General features: G+C 37.4%; 1 protein-coding gene across 1 annotated transcript in view; it reads left to right on the forward strand.

Moving 5' to 3' along the window:
* SMURF2 (SMAD specific E3 ubiquitin protein ligase 2) overlaps window positions 1-9,810 on the forward strand; it is a 93,705-nt gene extending 83,895 nt beyond the window's left edge. Inside the window, exons 14-19 of the mRNA XM_039859882.1 lie at window positions 1,225-1,403; window positions 1,707-1,844; window positions 2,546-2,666; window positions 4,649-4,850; window positions 6,108-6,183; window positions 6,502-9,810. Of these exons, the coding sequence (XP_039715816.1) occupies window positions 1,225-1,403; window positions 1,707-1,844; window positions 2,546-2,666; window positions 4,649-4,850; window positions 6,108-6,183; window positions 6,502-6,601 (816 nt within the window). The 3' untranslated portion in view covers window positions 6,602-9,810. The remainder of the gene's footprint in view (window positions 1-1,224; window positions 1,404-1,706; window positions 1,845-2,545; window positions 2,667-4,648; window positions 4,851-6,107; window positions 6,184-6,501) is intronic.
* The last annotated feature ends 3,151 nt before the right edge of the window (window positions 9,811-12,961 follow it).

The following is a 12,961-nucleotide window of genomic DNA, read 5'->3' on the forward strand; positions in this document are numbered from 1 at the left end:
TTTTATTATATATTATTAAGCACTCAACAAAAATTAGCAGCTGTTACTAATTTGTTTTTATATTATTTCTATTATCCTTCCATACAAGGGCATATTATATAGCTACTAAAATGACATTGTGAGATAATAGTTAATGCATGTCAAGATGGTGTTTGTGATATATTAAGTGAAAAGAAGATTACAAAATAGTATAAAATTTTGGCATGTATATATATATATTATATGCATTGAAAGGACCTGCACTATAATATGTTAGTTATCTCTGGGTATTAGATTACAGGTGATTTTTTTTGCATGTCTGTATTTTTTAAATATTTTGTAGTTAACATGTATTACTTTTTAAAGATACAAAAACTTTTTAAGATAAAAAGGGAGGATTAAAGATTATTTATGAAATAGAAAAGTAAAAGAAGTTTAAAATACAGATATCCAACTAACAAAACAATTTATCATGAAAGACCAAATATATCCAAACATGGTAGGAATGTCATTCATCGCAGGGAAGATTTTATAAAGGGAAGATTTTTAGGCGATGGTTCTGTTTGGGTACCATGGGCTTCATCATCTCATTTTACTCCGCGCAGAGATCCTTTTTAGGTACTATTATTACCCTCATTTTTCCAGATGTGGAAAATTAGACCTATGGGGGAAAATTAGTCCCATAGGTAATTTGCCCAAGTATGCATAGCTAGTAACTGGCAGAATCAGGACTGAAGTCCAAGTTAGATATGAAATTTGTGCCTTTAAACATATGATGTTTTGAAGTTCAGTTTCTGGCTAGGTCAAGGAAATAGGGAGGTTTAGCATTGAAAGCTGCTTTCCATGACAGAGCCAGGATTGTAAAGGGCTCAGCAGGATGAGAGAGGAGAGGTGGAGAACAGGAAGGATCCATTAGTGGTTTGGTGAAGCTGCAGGGGGACTGTCCTCTGGACTTAATTTCTAAAGATATATTTTACAAACTGACTCAACCCTTTGAGGGAGACATTGACTCTGGTTTGATATTTTATAGCAACGTACAGAAACTTGAGCATTCCTAATAGAAACTTTCCCTAATGATTACTGAGCTTTGATATGATAGCCTATTCCATCTAAATAGTTGCAGATTAGAGTATCACTTGATACTTATTACAAAAAGATGAATGTTGCTTAAATATTTAATTTTTATTAAAAATTCCCTGGATAGTATCTAACTCGAGTATTTACATGAAGTCTTTTCAATTTCAGGAACACTTATCATATTTCCACTTTGTTGGACGAATAATGGGAATGGCTGTGTTTCATGGACATTATATTGATGGTGGTTTCACATTGCCTTTTTATAAACAGTTGCTGGGGAAGTCAATTACTTTGGATGACATGGAGTTAGTTGATCCAGATCTTCATAACAGTTTAGTGTGGATACTGTACGTATTGAGTCTTGTATGTTTATTATAGTTAGAATCTGAGTTTTTAAAAAAGATACTGTTTCAAAATGGATGTACTTCTTTAAAATTTTAAAAATGCAGAGAAAATATTTAGTGATTATAGGACCATCTAAGACTTTTTCTTTCTACTGTTTTCCTGTATATTTCAAATTTCTAAAAGTTAGTGAATGTTATTACTTTAAAAGCTACTTTAGTTTTATCTGTCTTACCAATTTAATACATCTGTAAGATCTGCGTTTTAGATTTTCCAGTTAAGTATCCTGCCCTCTCTTTCCTTTCTAGTGAGAATGATATTACAGGTGTTTTGGACCATACATTCTGTGTCGAACATAATGCTTATGGGGAAATTATTCAGCATGAACTTAAACCAAATGGCAAGAGTATCCCTGTTACCGAAGAAAATAAAAAGGAATATGTCAGGTAAACACTTCCATGCTCTCAATCCTGAGAATTGTTCCGATGTTCTAGAAGCGCAGTATGGAAAAACACTTAAGAATTTAGGTGGTGTTACTTATTGCTATAAAATAGGCTTCTGCAGAATTTAGTGACTTAAAAACAACCTCCATTTATTATTTCTCACAATTCTGTGGGTCAGGCATTTGGACAGAGAACAGCAGGGACGGCACACCGCTCCTCTGTGTGGCGTCAGCTGGGACTGTGTAGCTAGCCGTGGTGGCTTTGCTGCACGTGCCCACACAGTGTCCTGGTATCTGCGCCTTTGTACAGGCCCTCCTCCAAACAGAACCTGGGTTGGCATGTGACTCGCTTTAACCAAAAGAATACAGCAGAAGTGACATCGGTCATTTCCAGGCTTAGGCCTTGAAAAGATCTGACAGTGTCTGCTCTTGTGCTCTGGGAAACTGGCCACCCCATCAGAAGTCTGGTTGTCTTGCTAGGGGGAGAGAGGCCATGGGGAAGGTGAGAAGCCTCTGATCACCTGGGGATAACCCAGAAACCCAGCCAACAGTGACAACTGGGCGCCAGACTGTGTCCCAGTGGCTGTTCGAGCTGTTTTGCTAGATGCTTGTAAAGTACATTGTCACCAAAGAAGAAGTTCATAATAATCACCAAATCCGAACACATCTGATCACGTGAAACCCCTCCCTGCCTGATGTTTCCAGGCTGTATGTGAACTGGAGGTTTCTACGCGGTATTGAAGCGCAGTTCCTGGCTCTGCAGAAGGGATTCAACGAAGTGATTCCGCAGCATCTCCTGAAGACGTTTGATGAGAAGGAGTTAGAGGTCAGTGTACCAATGTCCCGACGTCACCTAAGTAACAGGGAAAGGTTAGGAATTTTCTGTTACTCAGTTTTAGAGGAAAGTTGTATTTCTGGTGCTTTTAGAGGAAAGTTGTATTTCTGGTATTTTGTGGTGCAATACCGTGAGAATTCTTATTCACAGGAGAAGTCGTTCCTACTTTGGAATTTCTGCATTTTACTTCTCACAGAGATCCTTTTGTGGTGCTGTCATTACCTATAGGAACAATCTCTCATATTGTGAACATTTTATTTTTCCCTGTATCCTTTCTTATTTTCAACATATTTCATGTCTTACGTGTACCTTCTTCCAGTATTGTTTTCTATTCTGTAATTAAGTGGTTATTGATTTAGTTAAATACGTTTTGATTCCTTGCTCTCCACCACATTGAAATTTATTTGGAATAAAAGCCTAGACTCAATCAATTTACACTTTGAATGAAAGCATTTGGTAGAACATAGAGGAAATAATTAAAATACTTAGGATAAACTATATCTAAACATACTTCGTCTCTTTGGAAACATTCATTATTAACAGTAGCTGTAATAAACAGTAAAGTTGTTTTTTTTTTTTTTAATTTTCTTTTAAAACTGGTCCTTAAAGCACCTTAGTTCTGGTTTTATAATTAAGACCTTTAACAAATACATCTGAATTTCCACCAAGCTACTTTGCAAAACAAAGGTTTTATTCTACCAGAGGTCCTGAGTTTAACTAGTAGCTAGGGAGAGCATAAATATTTGATGTTTACATGATTTTATTTATTTCAGTGTCCTTTCTAACAAAGTCTGTTAACAGACCTGTTAGCAAACCGTCTAAAAGGATTGGTTTGACTCAGTGCCATCCCTGTTCCTTTTGTGGCTGAACTATTCCGTAGTGACCTGGTCTGAAGGAAGTAGTCACGAGGACAAGAACATAGCGGGAATGGCAGTAAAGTTGAAATGTAATGCATTTTCATCTGTTCATACATAAATGAGGAATTCGGCCTTATAATTACCACTCCTCTGAAGAAAAGAATTTAGGAGTTATCTTTTGTGTTATAAATACTTCTCTAATCCGATTTGGATAACCACTTCCCTCTTCAGTGTGGCTGCCATTCAGTAATCTTTTCAGAATGCTATAGAAGCTTCATTGGAGATTTTATTCAATATAGTCGGGGTTTATTACATAGTTTCTAGTGCTGATGAAATTAAACTTTTTATTAAAAAGTATGTAATTTTAGTGTTATACTGGGCTGCTAGGATTATAAAACGTAGTATTTGCAAGTTATGTTTTACACTCAGATTAGTATTAGTATCGAGGTGATTTTGATACAGTTCGTGTGTACTGACCCTGCATCAGGATACAAGGCAGACCTCTGTATCGGTGTATGCATGTATTTCGTATTTTGATAAGATTTTAAGTTGATCAAACAGATTATATCACTTATCCAACGCGTTTCTCGAGTCCTGTACACCACCGGTTGCTTTCACAGGATGTAGTGAAATAGATGTTACTGCTGTGTTACAGCAGAGGAACGCGCTAGCCGAGGAAGGTGAATCCCAGAATCCCAAAGCTAGTAAGTGTTGAAACCAGAATAATACGGTGTAGGGCTTCAGGAAGGCATATAAATATATTTACTCTTTGAGTCTAGTTTCTATTTATTTTAAAAAAGTATGATTTTATGAAATTATAGAACTTTCATCTTGTGTCCCTCATAGTGGTGGTTCTCACACTCTGAGTAGGGAACCTGAAAATGAGCTTTTTAAAATACAGCTTCTTACTGTCACCGCAGACACACAGGATTAAAATCTCCGCGCATAGGACCCAGTGTGTACGTTTTTGAAAAGCTTTTAAGACGATTCTGATGTGTACTCTTGATTAGGAACCATCATACGAGAGCCAGCACTGCAAATCTAAGTTGTATTTCAAGGAACTTTTGGCTTAACTTGGGTTTCCACGGGCTCATAGTTTGTGCAATATTTTAACAGCTCATTATTTGTGGACTTGGAAAGATAGATGTTAACGACTGGAAGGTGAACACCCGGTTAAAACACTGTACACCAGACAGCAATGTTGTCAAGTGGTTCTGGAAAGCTGTGGAGTTTTTTGATGAGGAGCGCCGAGCACGGTTGCTTCAGTTTGTGACCGGCTCGTCTAGAGTGCCTCTGCAGGGCTTCAAAGCTTTACAAGGTAAGAAAGCCAGAGGGACAGACCATGTGGCATCAGGTGATTGGGGGAGGGGGTCAGTACCCGATTTATATGGTTTGCAAACCACGTGCTTATAAAGAGATTCTCTTTTCACCCTTTTCTTATCTGTAATGCTCACAATCTTGCACCCTTCTTCTTCCTTTCCTTTGTCCCCGCCAAGAGCCTTTTCTGCTGGGGTTCTCTGTGATTGTAGTGAGTGCTGCACGTTAGAGACCGTATGTGGTGATGCTCTGCCTTTCCTCTTCTGGTCGCCTTGCTTCTAAATTCTGCCGCACATTCCTGTGCGGGGCTCTGTCTGCCTCCACCTTCACGCCTCACCCTGGCAAAGCCTTTACCCCCTTGGGATGTCTCACCCCTCTACTTCTTTATCCTCTTAAAGAAAGAGGCAGCATGAGTCGTGGAAGCCATTTGTTTGGTCAGAGCATGGTAATTATTGCATGGCATCAGACTTTTTATTTACAACCCTGTTCCATTTTAAAGAATTATTATCTGCGGACTAGCTGTTTAATGTTTGGACGAGTTGGTAATATGCTAATGAACGTGTTGCTCCACTGGGTGGCAGTTGCTTCCTTTCCCTGTGAAGCTCTTTATTTTTAAAGCTGCCGCTGCTGGTGGTGACTGCGGGTATGCAAAGCAAGACTGGTACATAATCCAACAGTGTGGCTCACTGCACATATGTCGCAAGTCCATGGGGAAAGCACACTTTGAGTTGTGCTCATATTCCCAGCCTGGGAAATTCATCATTATCAGATTACCCAGGTGCAGAAAGCGTTTTGTATGTTCGTATGGGCTGTCTTATATTAACTGAGATTTACTCTGTGGACTGCTGATCTTTTGCTCTCAGCCAAGTTTGAGGCATGAAACCTTAATTTACATTTAGGAAGTCATCTTTTTGAATGTGCGTAGGTATATAATCTTGGATTTATCCACTTACTTTTCTCATAATTTTTGGACACTGATTTTCTGTAGAAGATGGAATTTAGGAAAGTGTTTGAATCCTGAACTTTTTCTCAAATGGAAATGCTAGCACGTTTAAAGAATTCATCCCTCTCCAAGGTCAGTTCCAGCTATCAAACCCAGATTCTTTTCTGGGGAAGAGAATTTTGGGGGCAGCTCATGTGAAGTCGTCATATTTCTCTATCGCTAGACCCTGTGGTTTATGTACCAGTTATATTCTGAGGTTCGGGAGACTGATGCAGATACCTGCCGTGATCCGACCCACATTTGCTTCTTTTGCAGGTGCTGCAGGCCCACGACTCTTCACCATCCACCAGATTGATGCCTGCACCAACAACCTGCCAAAAGCCCACACGTGGTAAGTTATTTTTGTAGCTTTTTTCTGTCTTATTCCATTTGCATAGGTCTTAGTTTCAAACAGGTGACACTTCATTTATTGTTATTGCTACTACATGGACCTTTAAAAGGAATGATAAGCAACTCTTTAAATGACTTAAGATTATTCCAAAATTGGTAGGAAAACCTGAAAGTGGTAATCTCTACTTTAGAGAAATATAACCTCTTTCTTTTAATTGTCTGCGTAACACGAAGTGATGTGGCTGTATCAATATAGACTTGCCAGGCTGGTTTATTTATTTCAGATGAACTGTGTAAAATCTGATTTGCTCATTTACAGCTTCAATCGAATAGACATTCCGCCCTATGAAAGCTATGAAAAGTTATATGAAAAGCTGCTAACAGCCATTGAAGAAACATGTGGATTTGCTGTGGAATGACAGACTTCAAGGATTTACCCAGGACTCTGTTTATACCCGGGACGGCCTCCTTTCAGCAGAGTTTCAAAGAATGCTGAAATACAGGAAAATGCCCCCCCTTTAAAAAAATTTTAGGACACTGTGAGGGGAAAGGACAATTTTGAAATTCCTTTTCAAGGAAAATAAGAGGTCTTTATGCTTTGCCATGAGGCCACATTCAGCTGCTATTTAAAATTAATATCTTGAACCTAAAGAATGCTGACTTTTCCTACATTTCCAGAGTTAGGCAGTATTCTACACTTAAAGACTACTATTTTTATAAAAGGTAATCTGTTCAAACCGCTTCACAGATTTCAAGTCTCTCAAACATCAAGACAACTTCAGCAGTCGGTACAAGTCACATTTCATTTTGATTGAATACATGATTTTGAACAGCTCCTGTACTTGCTCTTTGTAAAAAAATAAAATAAAATTATTTTGAATTATTCTACCTTTCTAAACAATTGGCTAAAAGAATCATTATCTTTAAAAAATTTACATATTACATTTTTCTATAGCAAAGCATTATATTTTAAAAGCATTATACGTTTCAACCTTGCCTAACTGAGTCTTTTTTATATTTTTCAAGCACAAATTTCCTGGAATACAGCTATATTATTTTGGTTGTCAAATTCCTAATGAACTATTTAGTCTAAACTTAGTAGCTTATTTGCTACAATAAGATTCAGGGGCTCCCTGTTTTTAAAAGACTTAAAAAAAAAAAAAATCCTAATTTTTTATCTTGAATTAGTATGACCAGGATTTTGGATTTAGTTTTCATCTTAAATGGGAATCTTGCATTTTTATAGCTTCTCAGTTCATGTGGATGGGATGGGATTTTTGTTCTTTTGCTGGGTCAGCTTATCTTTAATATATATACTCTTTCTGTAAACCAAAGTCTCCAATAACAAGTACATCTAACTTATATTCTCATTACAGTGTAAATTTCTAACAGGCAGATCATCCTGAATCTTTGTTTAGATGCTCAGGATATTTTAATCAGCCAAAACTATAAAAAAGGAAAAAATTTGCTCTGAAGATTATTTAGTAAACTTAGTAAACCCTGCTTTTGCGTAACAAAATGAAGTGAGGGTGGTGGGGCAGGGGAGGTGATTACTAAAGAAATAGTGAATTTAACTCTATGGTATAAATTACTTTAAAACCGAAGAGTGCATTTTGAAAGTAAGGAAATCTCAGTTCTCTTGATGTTGGAGATCAGCATCTGATTCTGAAATATCCAGATTTAGCTTTTAATGTGTGTGGCATGTTGCATGATCCATTAGACAACCAAAATTCTGGAGTGAGGGATTGGAAAAATCAAATCATGGGAAGATTTTTAAATTTAGCCTTCAGACATCTGTTCTATTCTTTCTTTTTACACTGATGTGAAATCAAGAATAGCAAATTTTGATGATATAGGCTTGTTAAAATTTTGCAGTTTAATTATGAAGCGAATAGAGCCTTTGTGTTCTTTCATATGACGGACTGGTTTTTCAGTCTGTTCTTGGAGCCTAGGGGTTCCTCAGAGGTGCCTCAGAAGTAGTGTTTTGAGAGGAAGGACGTGAGAGGGAGAGGAAGGGCCTGGTTGGTATTTCAGCAGGCTCCTGTAACTCCCCGCCCCCACCCTCCCACCCAGAGCAGCTCCAGTTTTTCTCCTTTATAGGTTAGAATTCCAAGAAAGCTATCAGGGGCGGGGCAGGGGATAAAAGAAGTGGAAATTTTGCTGCTTTCAAGTTGAGAACTACTTACGTAGTTTCTAAGTATTTAAATTCACTTCATTCAGCCAAATTTGACTGCTACATGCAAGCTAGTCATAACTGTGCAGTAGTAACACGCTTCTGCTGACCCTTTTCTTCCCAAACTCTTCGTGTTTTCTTACTGCATTCTTAGTACCGAAGGACATCTTGAAATGTACAGAAAAGGTTTGTATACTATTTGATTATCAGGAGTTTTCAGCTTTCACAATAGTCCCTTACCTGTTGCAGGTCCATCTCTCTTTTATATTAAAGCACTAGTACAGTGTAATTGTGCCTACTCTTACAATCTTTCAGTAAAAAGTAAGTACATGAATTCTTTAGAGAAATTGTAACTGATGGATGCGGTAATAATGAAATGCTACTACCATACTGTACAATATCAGGCAGGCAAATACCATTGCTTTTTGAGTGCCTTTTTAACTATAATAATGACTTACTAGAGCTTTAAAAGAAACAAATTACCCTAATAGTCTGTAGTATCACCAACATAATTTATAAAAACATGATTTAGATTTCATTTTCAAAAGTATGTTACCTGATTACTTCCAAATAGGTGCTAAGCAAATAAAATCCCCCAATGTGTCGTTGGACCTTGGACTTGCACCTCATGTTTAATGTGAATATTTATTTCCACCATGTCCCTCTTAACTGGGTTTCTTTAATCCTTCCTCAAGTTGTGTTATTTCAGATATGTGATGTCACGTTTCCATACATTGCCTTTCCATCATGGATGCTTAATTATGAACAGTGGTTACTTTGTAGAGCTCATATGCAGTACAGAGATGAGTTTTATTTCAAAGGTCTTATTTCTTGGTGTAAAGAGTTTTTAAATAGTGCTGTGTATAGTGTACATTTTGTTTTGCACATAGTTTGTTGCCCTGAATGGGTTTTATTTTCACCAAGTCATTTCCCCCCTTGTATTTACAGCCCAGAGCACGAGTTCCTTTCTTTTAAATACAATGTAACTTGCTTTATTTTACAACACTAAGTCTGCTTCGAGCTTCTGGTGCATTGAACTGATCGCATTGATGGGAGTTAGAGACTGTTCTGGCCACCTTTATAGTTTGATAGAGCAGCTCCTTCTGCTTCTGTTTTTAAGCTGCAGCACCCATTCAGTGGGCGCCGTTTGTGGTATTTAACGTTCTTATGTTAGGATGATGATTGTACCAAATGCTGAGTTGTTTTGTTTCTAGATGTATAGTTCACTTAATGTAATATTCTTCCTTCTCTCAAACTGACTTTAAAAACAAAGTTTTATCATTTTCATTGTATTTGTATTTATTACAGAGTGTTTTAGCTTTGATATTCTTTGTATTTTCACTCAGTTGTTACATGAGCTTTATCAATAACATCTGTATAAATGGTTTTTAAAAATTAACTATGTATGTGCCCATGCGAAGTCGAGCAATAAAATGAATGCTGTTTGCACTGTCACAGCATCAAAATTTTTAAAGAATATTGAGTTTATCATGAATCATTTTGAAAAACTTCGATTGGTTCTGTGAAGGGTGACAGCATGAGAACCAAAAGATGAGAAGTGTAAGAAGATTCCCATACCTGTCTTAGTTGATGCCTTCGTCACTTTGGGGAGCTAGAGCTTCAGAGGGCTCAGGATCCCCTTCTGTCTCCAGGTGGAGCAGGGAAGGTGCCATATGGCATTTCTCCTGCCGTAGCAAACTGATGAGTTAGCAGTGGCTGTTGGGGGGCCATGTGGCAGAGGATTTGAGGCTGCTACAGGCTTACTGGGGAGGAATATCCCAGTCCTGTAGCAGTGTCTGTCAGGGCTCTGGAGGGCGGAGCTGCAGTATGGCCTTCATTCGCTCTCATTTTGGGGTGAGCAGTAAAATCCTCAAAATGAAAAGGAGAAATCAGTTACATTTTTCTAAGAAGCCATGACTTTAAGGGTCACGATTCACACCTCTCTAACTGGTAATGGATGGAAGTCCAGCTAAATACATGGGTGGAAAAAGGAATGGCTACGTTGTTTTTTCATCCAGAATATCACCTGCGTTAAGTCTCCTTAGCGTAGGCCACACTGAATGACTGACTGGGAAATGCAGGGTAAGTAGTGGCCGTGTATTAAAGTTCAAAGGGCGGGCATGGTATCCACTTTTTATCTTTTCGAAATTTATTTATTTTGCTTTGCCTCAGATTGCCACATTTACTAGTTATTATCTAAAATTTGTAAAGTTTTAGTACATTAAAGATTCTAGTATTTTTATAATCTGTAAATCACCCAAAAGTTTGATTTAATATGTGATGTTTTTCTGCTATATTTAGGCCTAGAAGGTTTGTCCCTTCATCATAATGAAGGTTAACCTTGGCATCCACTGCATTTATTTGTACTATGTATCCTAAATTCTTATATAGTAGGATATACACAATAGAACAAGAGCCTCGTAACAGGAGAGAGGTAATTATACAGAAAAAGGGTTACATTCCTACATTAACATTCTTAGCTAACTAGACAAACTGAATTGTAAAGTTATGTTTTATTAAACGGTATTTGCCCTAAATGTGACTCGTTCTTTGTTCATTAATAAATATCTACTGTGCTCTTTCTATGTGTCAGGTTCTGTACTAGTTTTGGATGGTTATTAGAAGCTGAAGTTCAAACTTAATTACTCAAAACTGTGTGTACAGCAAAGAAGTCTGTCATAATGGGAGCACAGGATTAAATACCGTACTTCAGTAAGGCCGCGGATCCCAGACTTGGTTTTTAAAACAAATGATTTTGTTCCCCCATCCCCTTCCCTCATGACACTTCAGATCCTAGAGACACTGGTCTCTAGGACAGGTAGCTCCTTCCTTGTACTCATGTTCATTGTACAACAGGCTGCATTTCCAAGGTCACGTGTCAGTTTTGCTGATTAGCATACCTTTTGTGGATATTTGGGCTGGGATTTATCGAGCTTATCAATTAGTCTCTAATATGAGCTGTAAACCCCACTTCTGTCTCCCCTATAGTGTTTCATAAATGAAAGAAGTGAAGAGGCAACCGTAGCAGCTTGTGGGGTGGGCAGGGGACCCTTCTAAGATGTTTTTCCCACCCACTTAAGTGTTCATGAAATCATCTCACTTTCAGCCCAGGAATTGGGAGTGAAGATGGAGAGCACATGACTCTCAACCTTTCAGACCACTCGCTTCTCCCAGAGATGATACTGTCATGGCAAGAAGGTGGAGAACCATAGAGACCAGAAAGGTATTTCTTTTAATTGAGGTATAACTGACATATAGCATTATATTAGTTTCAGATGTACAACATAATGATTTGTATATATTTGTATATATAGCTAAATGATCACGAAAATAAGTCGTTAATATTTATCGCCATAGTTACAAAAAACTGTGATAGGAACCCATGCAATATAATATTGTTATATTATATAATATTGTTATATTATATAACATATATATTATATGTTATATTATATAGTTGTATAACTATAGTCACTAGGCTGTATGTGTAGTGTACATCACATCCCCGACTTATTTTATAACTGGAAGTTTTTACCTTTTGACCCCCTCCATCCATTCAGTCCCTCCCCTCCCCCCGGCAACTACCAATCAGTTCTCTGTATCTGTGAGCTCAAATTTTTTTGTTTTTTGTTTTTTAGATTCCACATATAAGTGAGATCATATGGTATTTGTCTTTGTCTAACTTGTTTCACTTAGCATAATGCCTTCAAGATCCATCTTGTTGCAAATGGCAAGAGTTCCTTTTCTATGGCTGAATAATATTCCATGGTGTACATATATACCATATTTTCTTTATCCATTCATCTGGTGATGGACACCAAAGTTGTTTTCATATCTTGACTGTTAAAAATAATGCTGCAGTGATCGTGGTGTGTGTGTGTGCGTGTGTGCATTAGTGTTTTTGTTTTCTTTGGATAAATACCCAGAGCAGAACTGCTAGGTCATGTGGTAGTTCTATTTTTAGTATCTTGAGGAAACTATACTGTTTCTCATAGTGGCTGCACTAATTTATGCTCCCACCAACAGTGCACAAGGGTTTCCTTTTGTCGACATCCTCATCAACACTTATTTCTTGTCTTTTTGATAATAGCCATTCTAATAGTTGTGAGGTGATATCTCATTGTGGTTTTAATTTGCATTTCCCAGATGATTAGTGATGTTGAACATCTACATGTACCTGTTGGCCGTCTGTATGTCTTTGAAAAAATGTCTATTCAATTCCTCTGCCCATGGTTTTGTATTTCGTTTTGTTTTTGCTATTGAGTTGTATGACTTCTTTATTATATATCTTGAATATTAACTCCTTATCAGATATCCGGTTTGCAAACATTTTTTCCCATTTTGTAGGCTGTCTTTTCATTTGGTTGATGATTTCCTTTGTTGTGCAGAAGCTTTTTAGTTTGATAGTCTCACTTAATTTTTGCTTTTGGTGTCAAATCCAAAGAATTATTGTAAAGACCAGTGCCAAGGAGCTTACCACCTATGTTTTCTTCTAGGAGTTTTATGGTTCCAGGTCTTATGTTCAAGCTTTAACCCATTTCAAATTAATTTTTGTGTATGGTGTTAGATCCATTGGGACAGTGTCATTTTTTGCATGTGGCTGCCT

Source organism: Pteropus medius, unplaced genomic scaffold (assembly GCF_902729225.1).
Source record: "Pteropus medius unplaced genomic scaffold, Ma_sr-lr_union100, whole genome shotgun sequence".
Taxonomy (NCBI): domain Eukaryota; kingdom Metazoa; phylum Chordata; class Mammalia; order Chiroptera; family Pteropodidae; genus Pteropus; species Pteropus medius.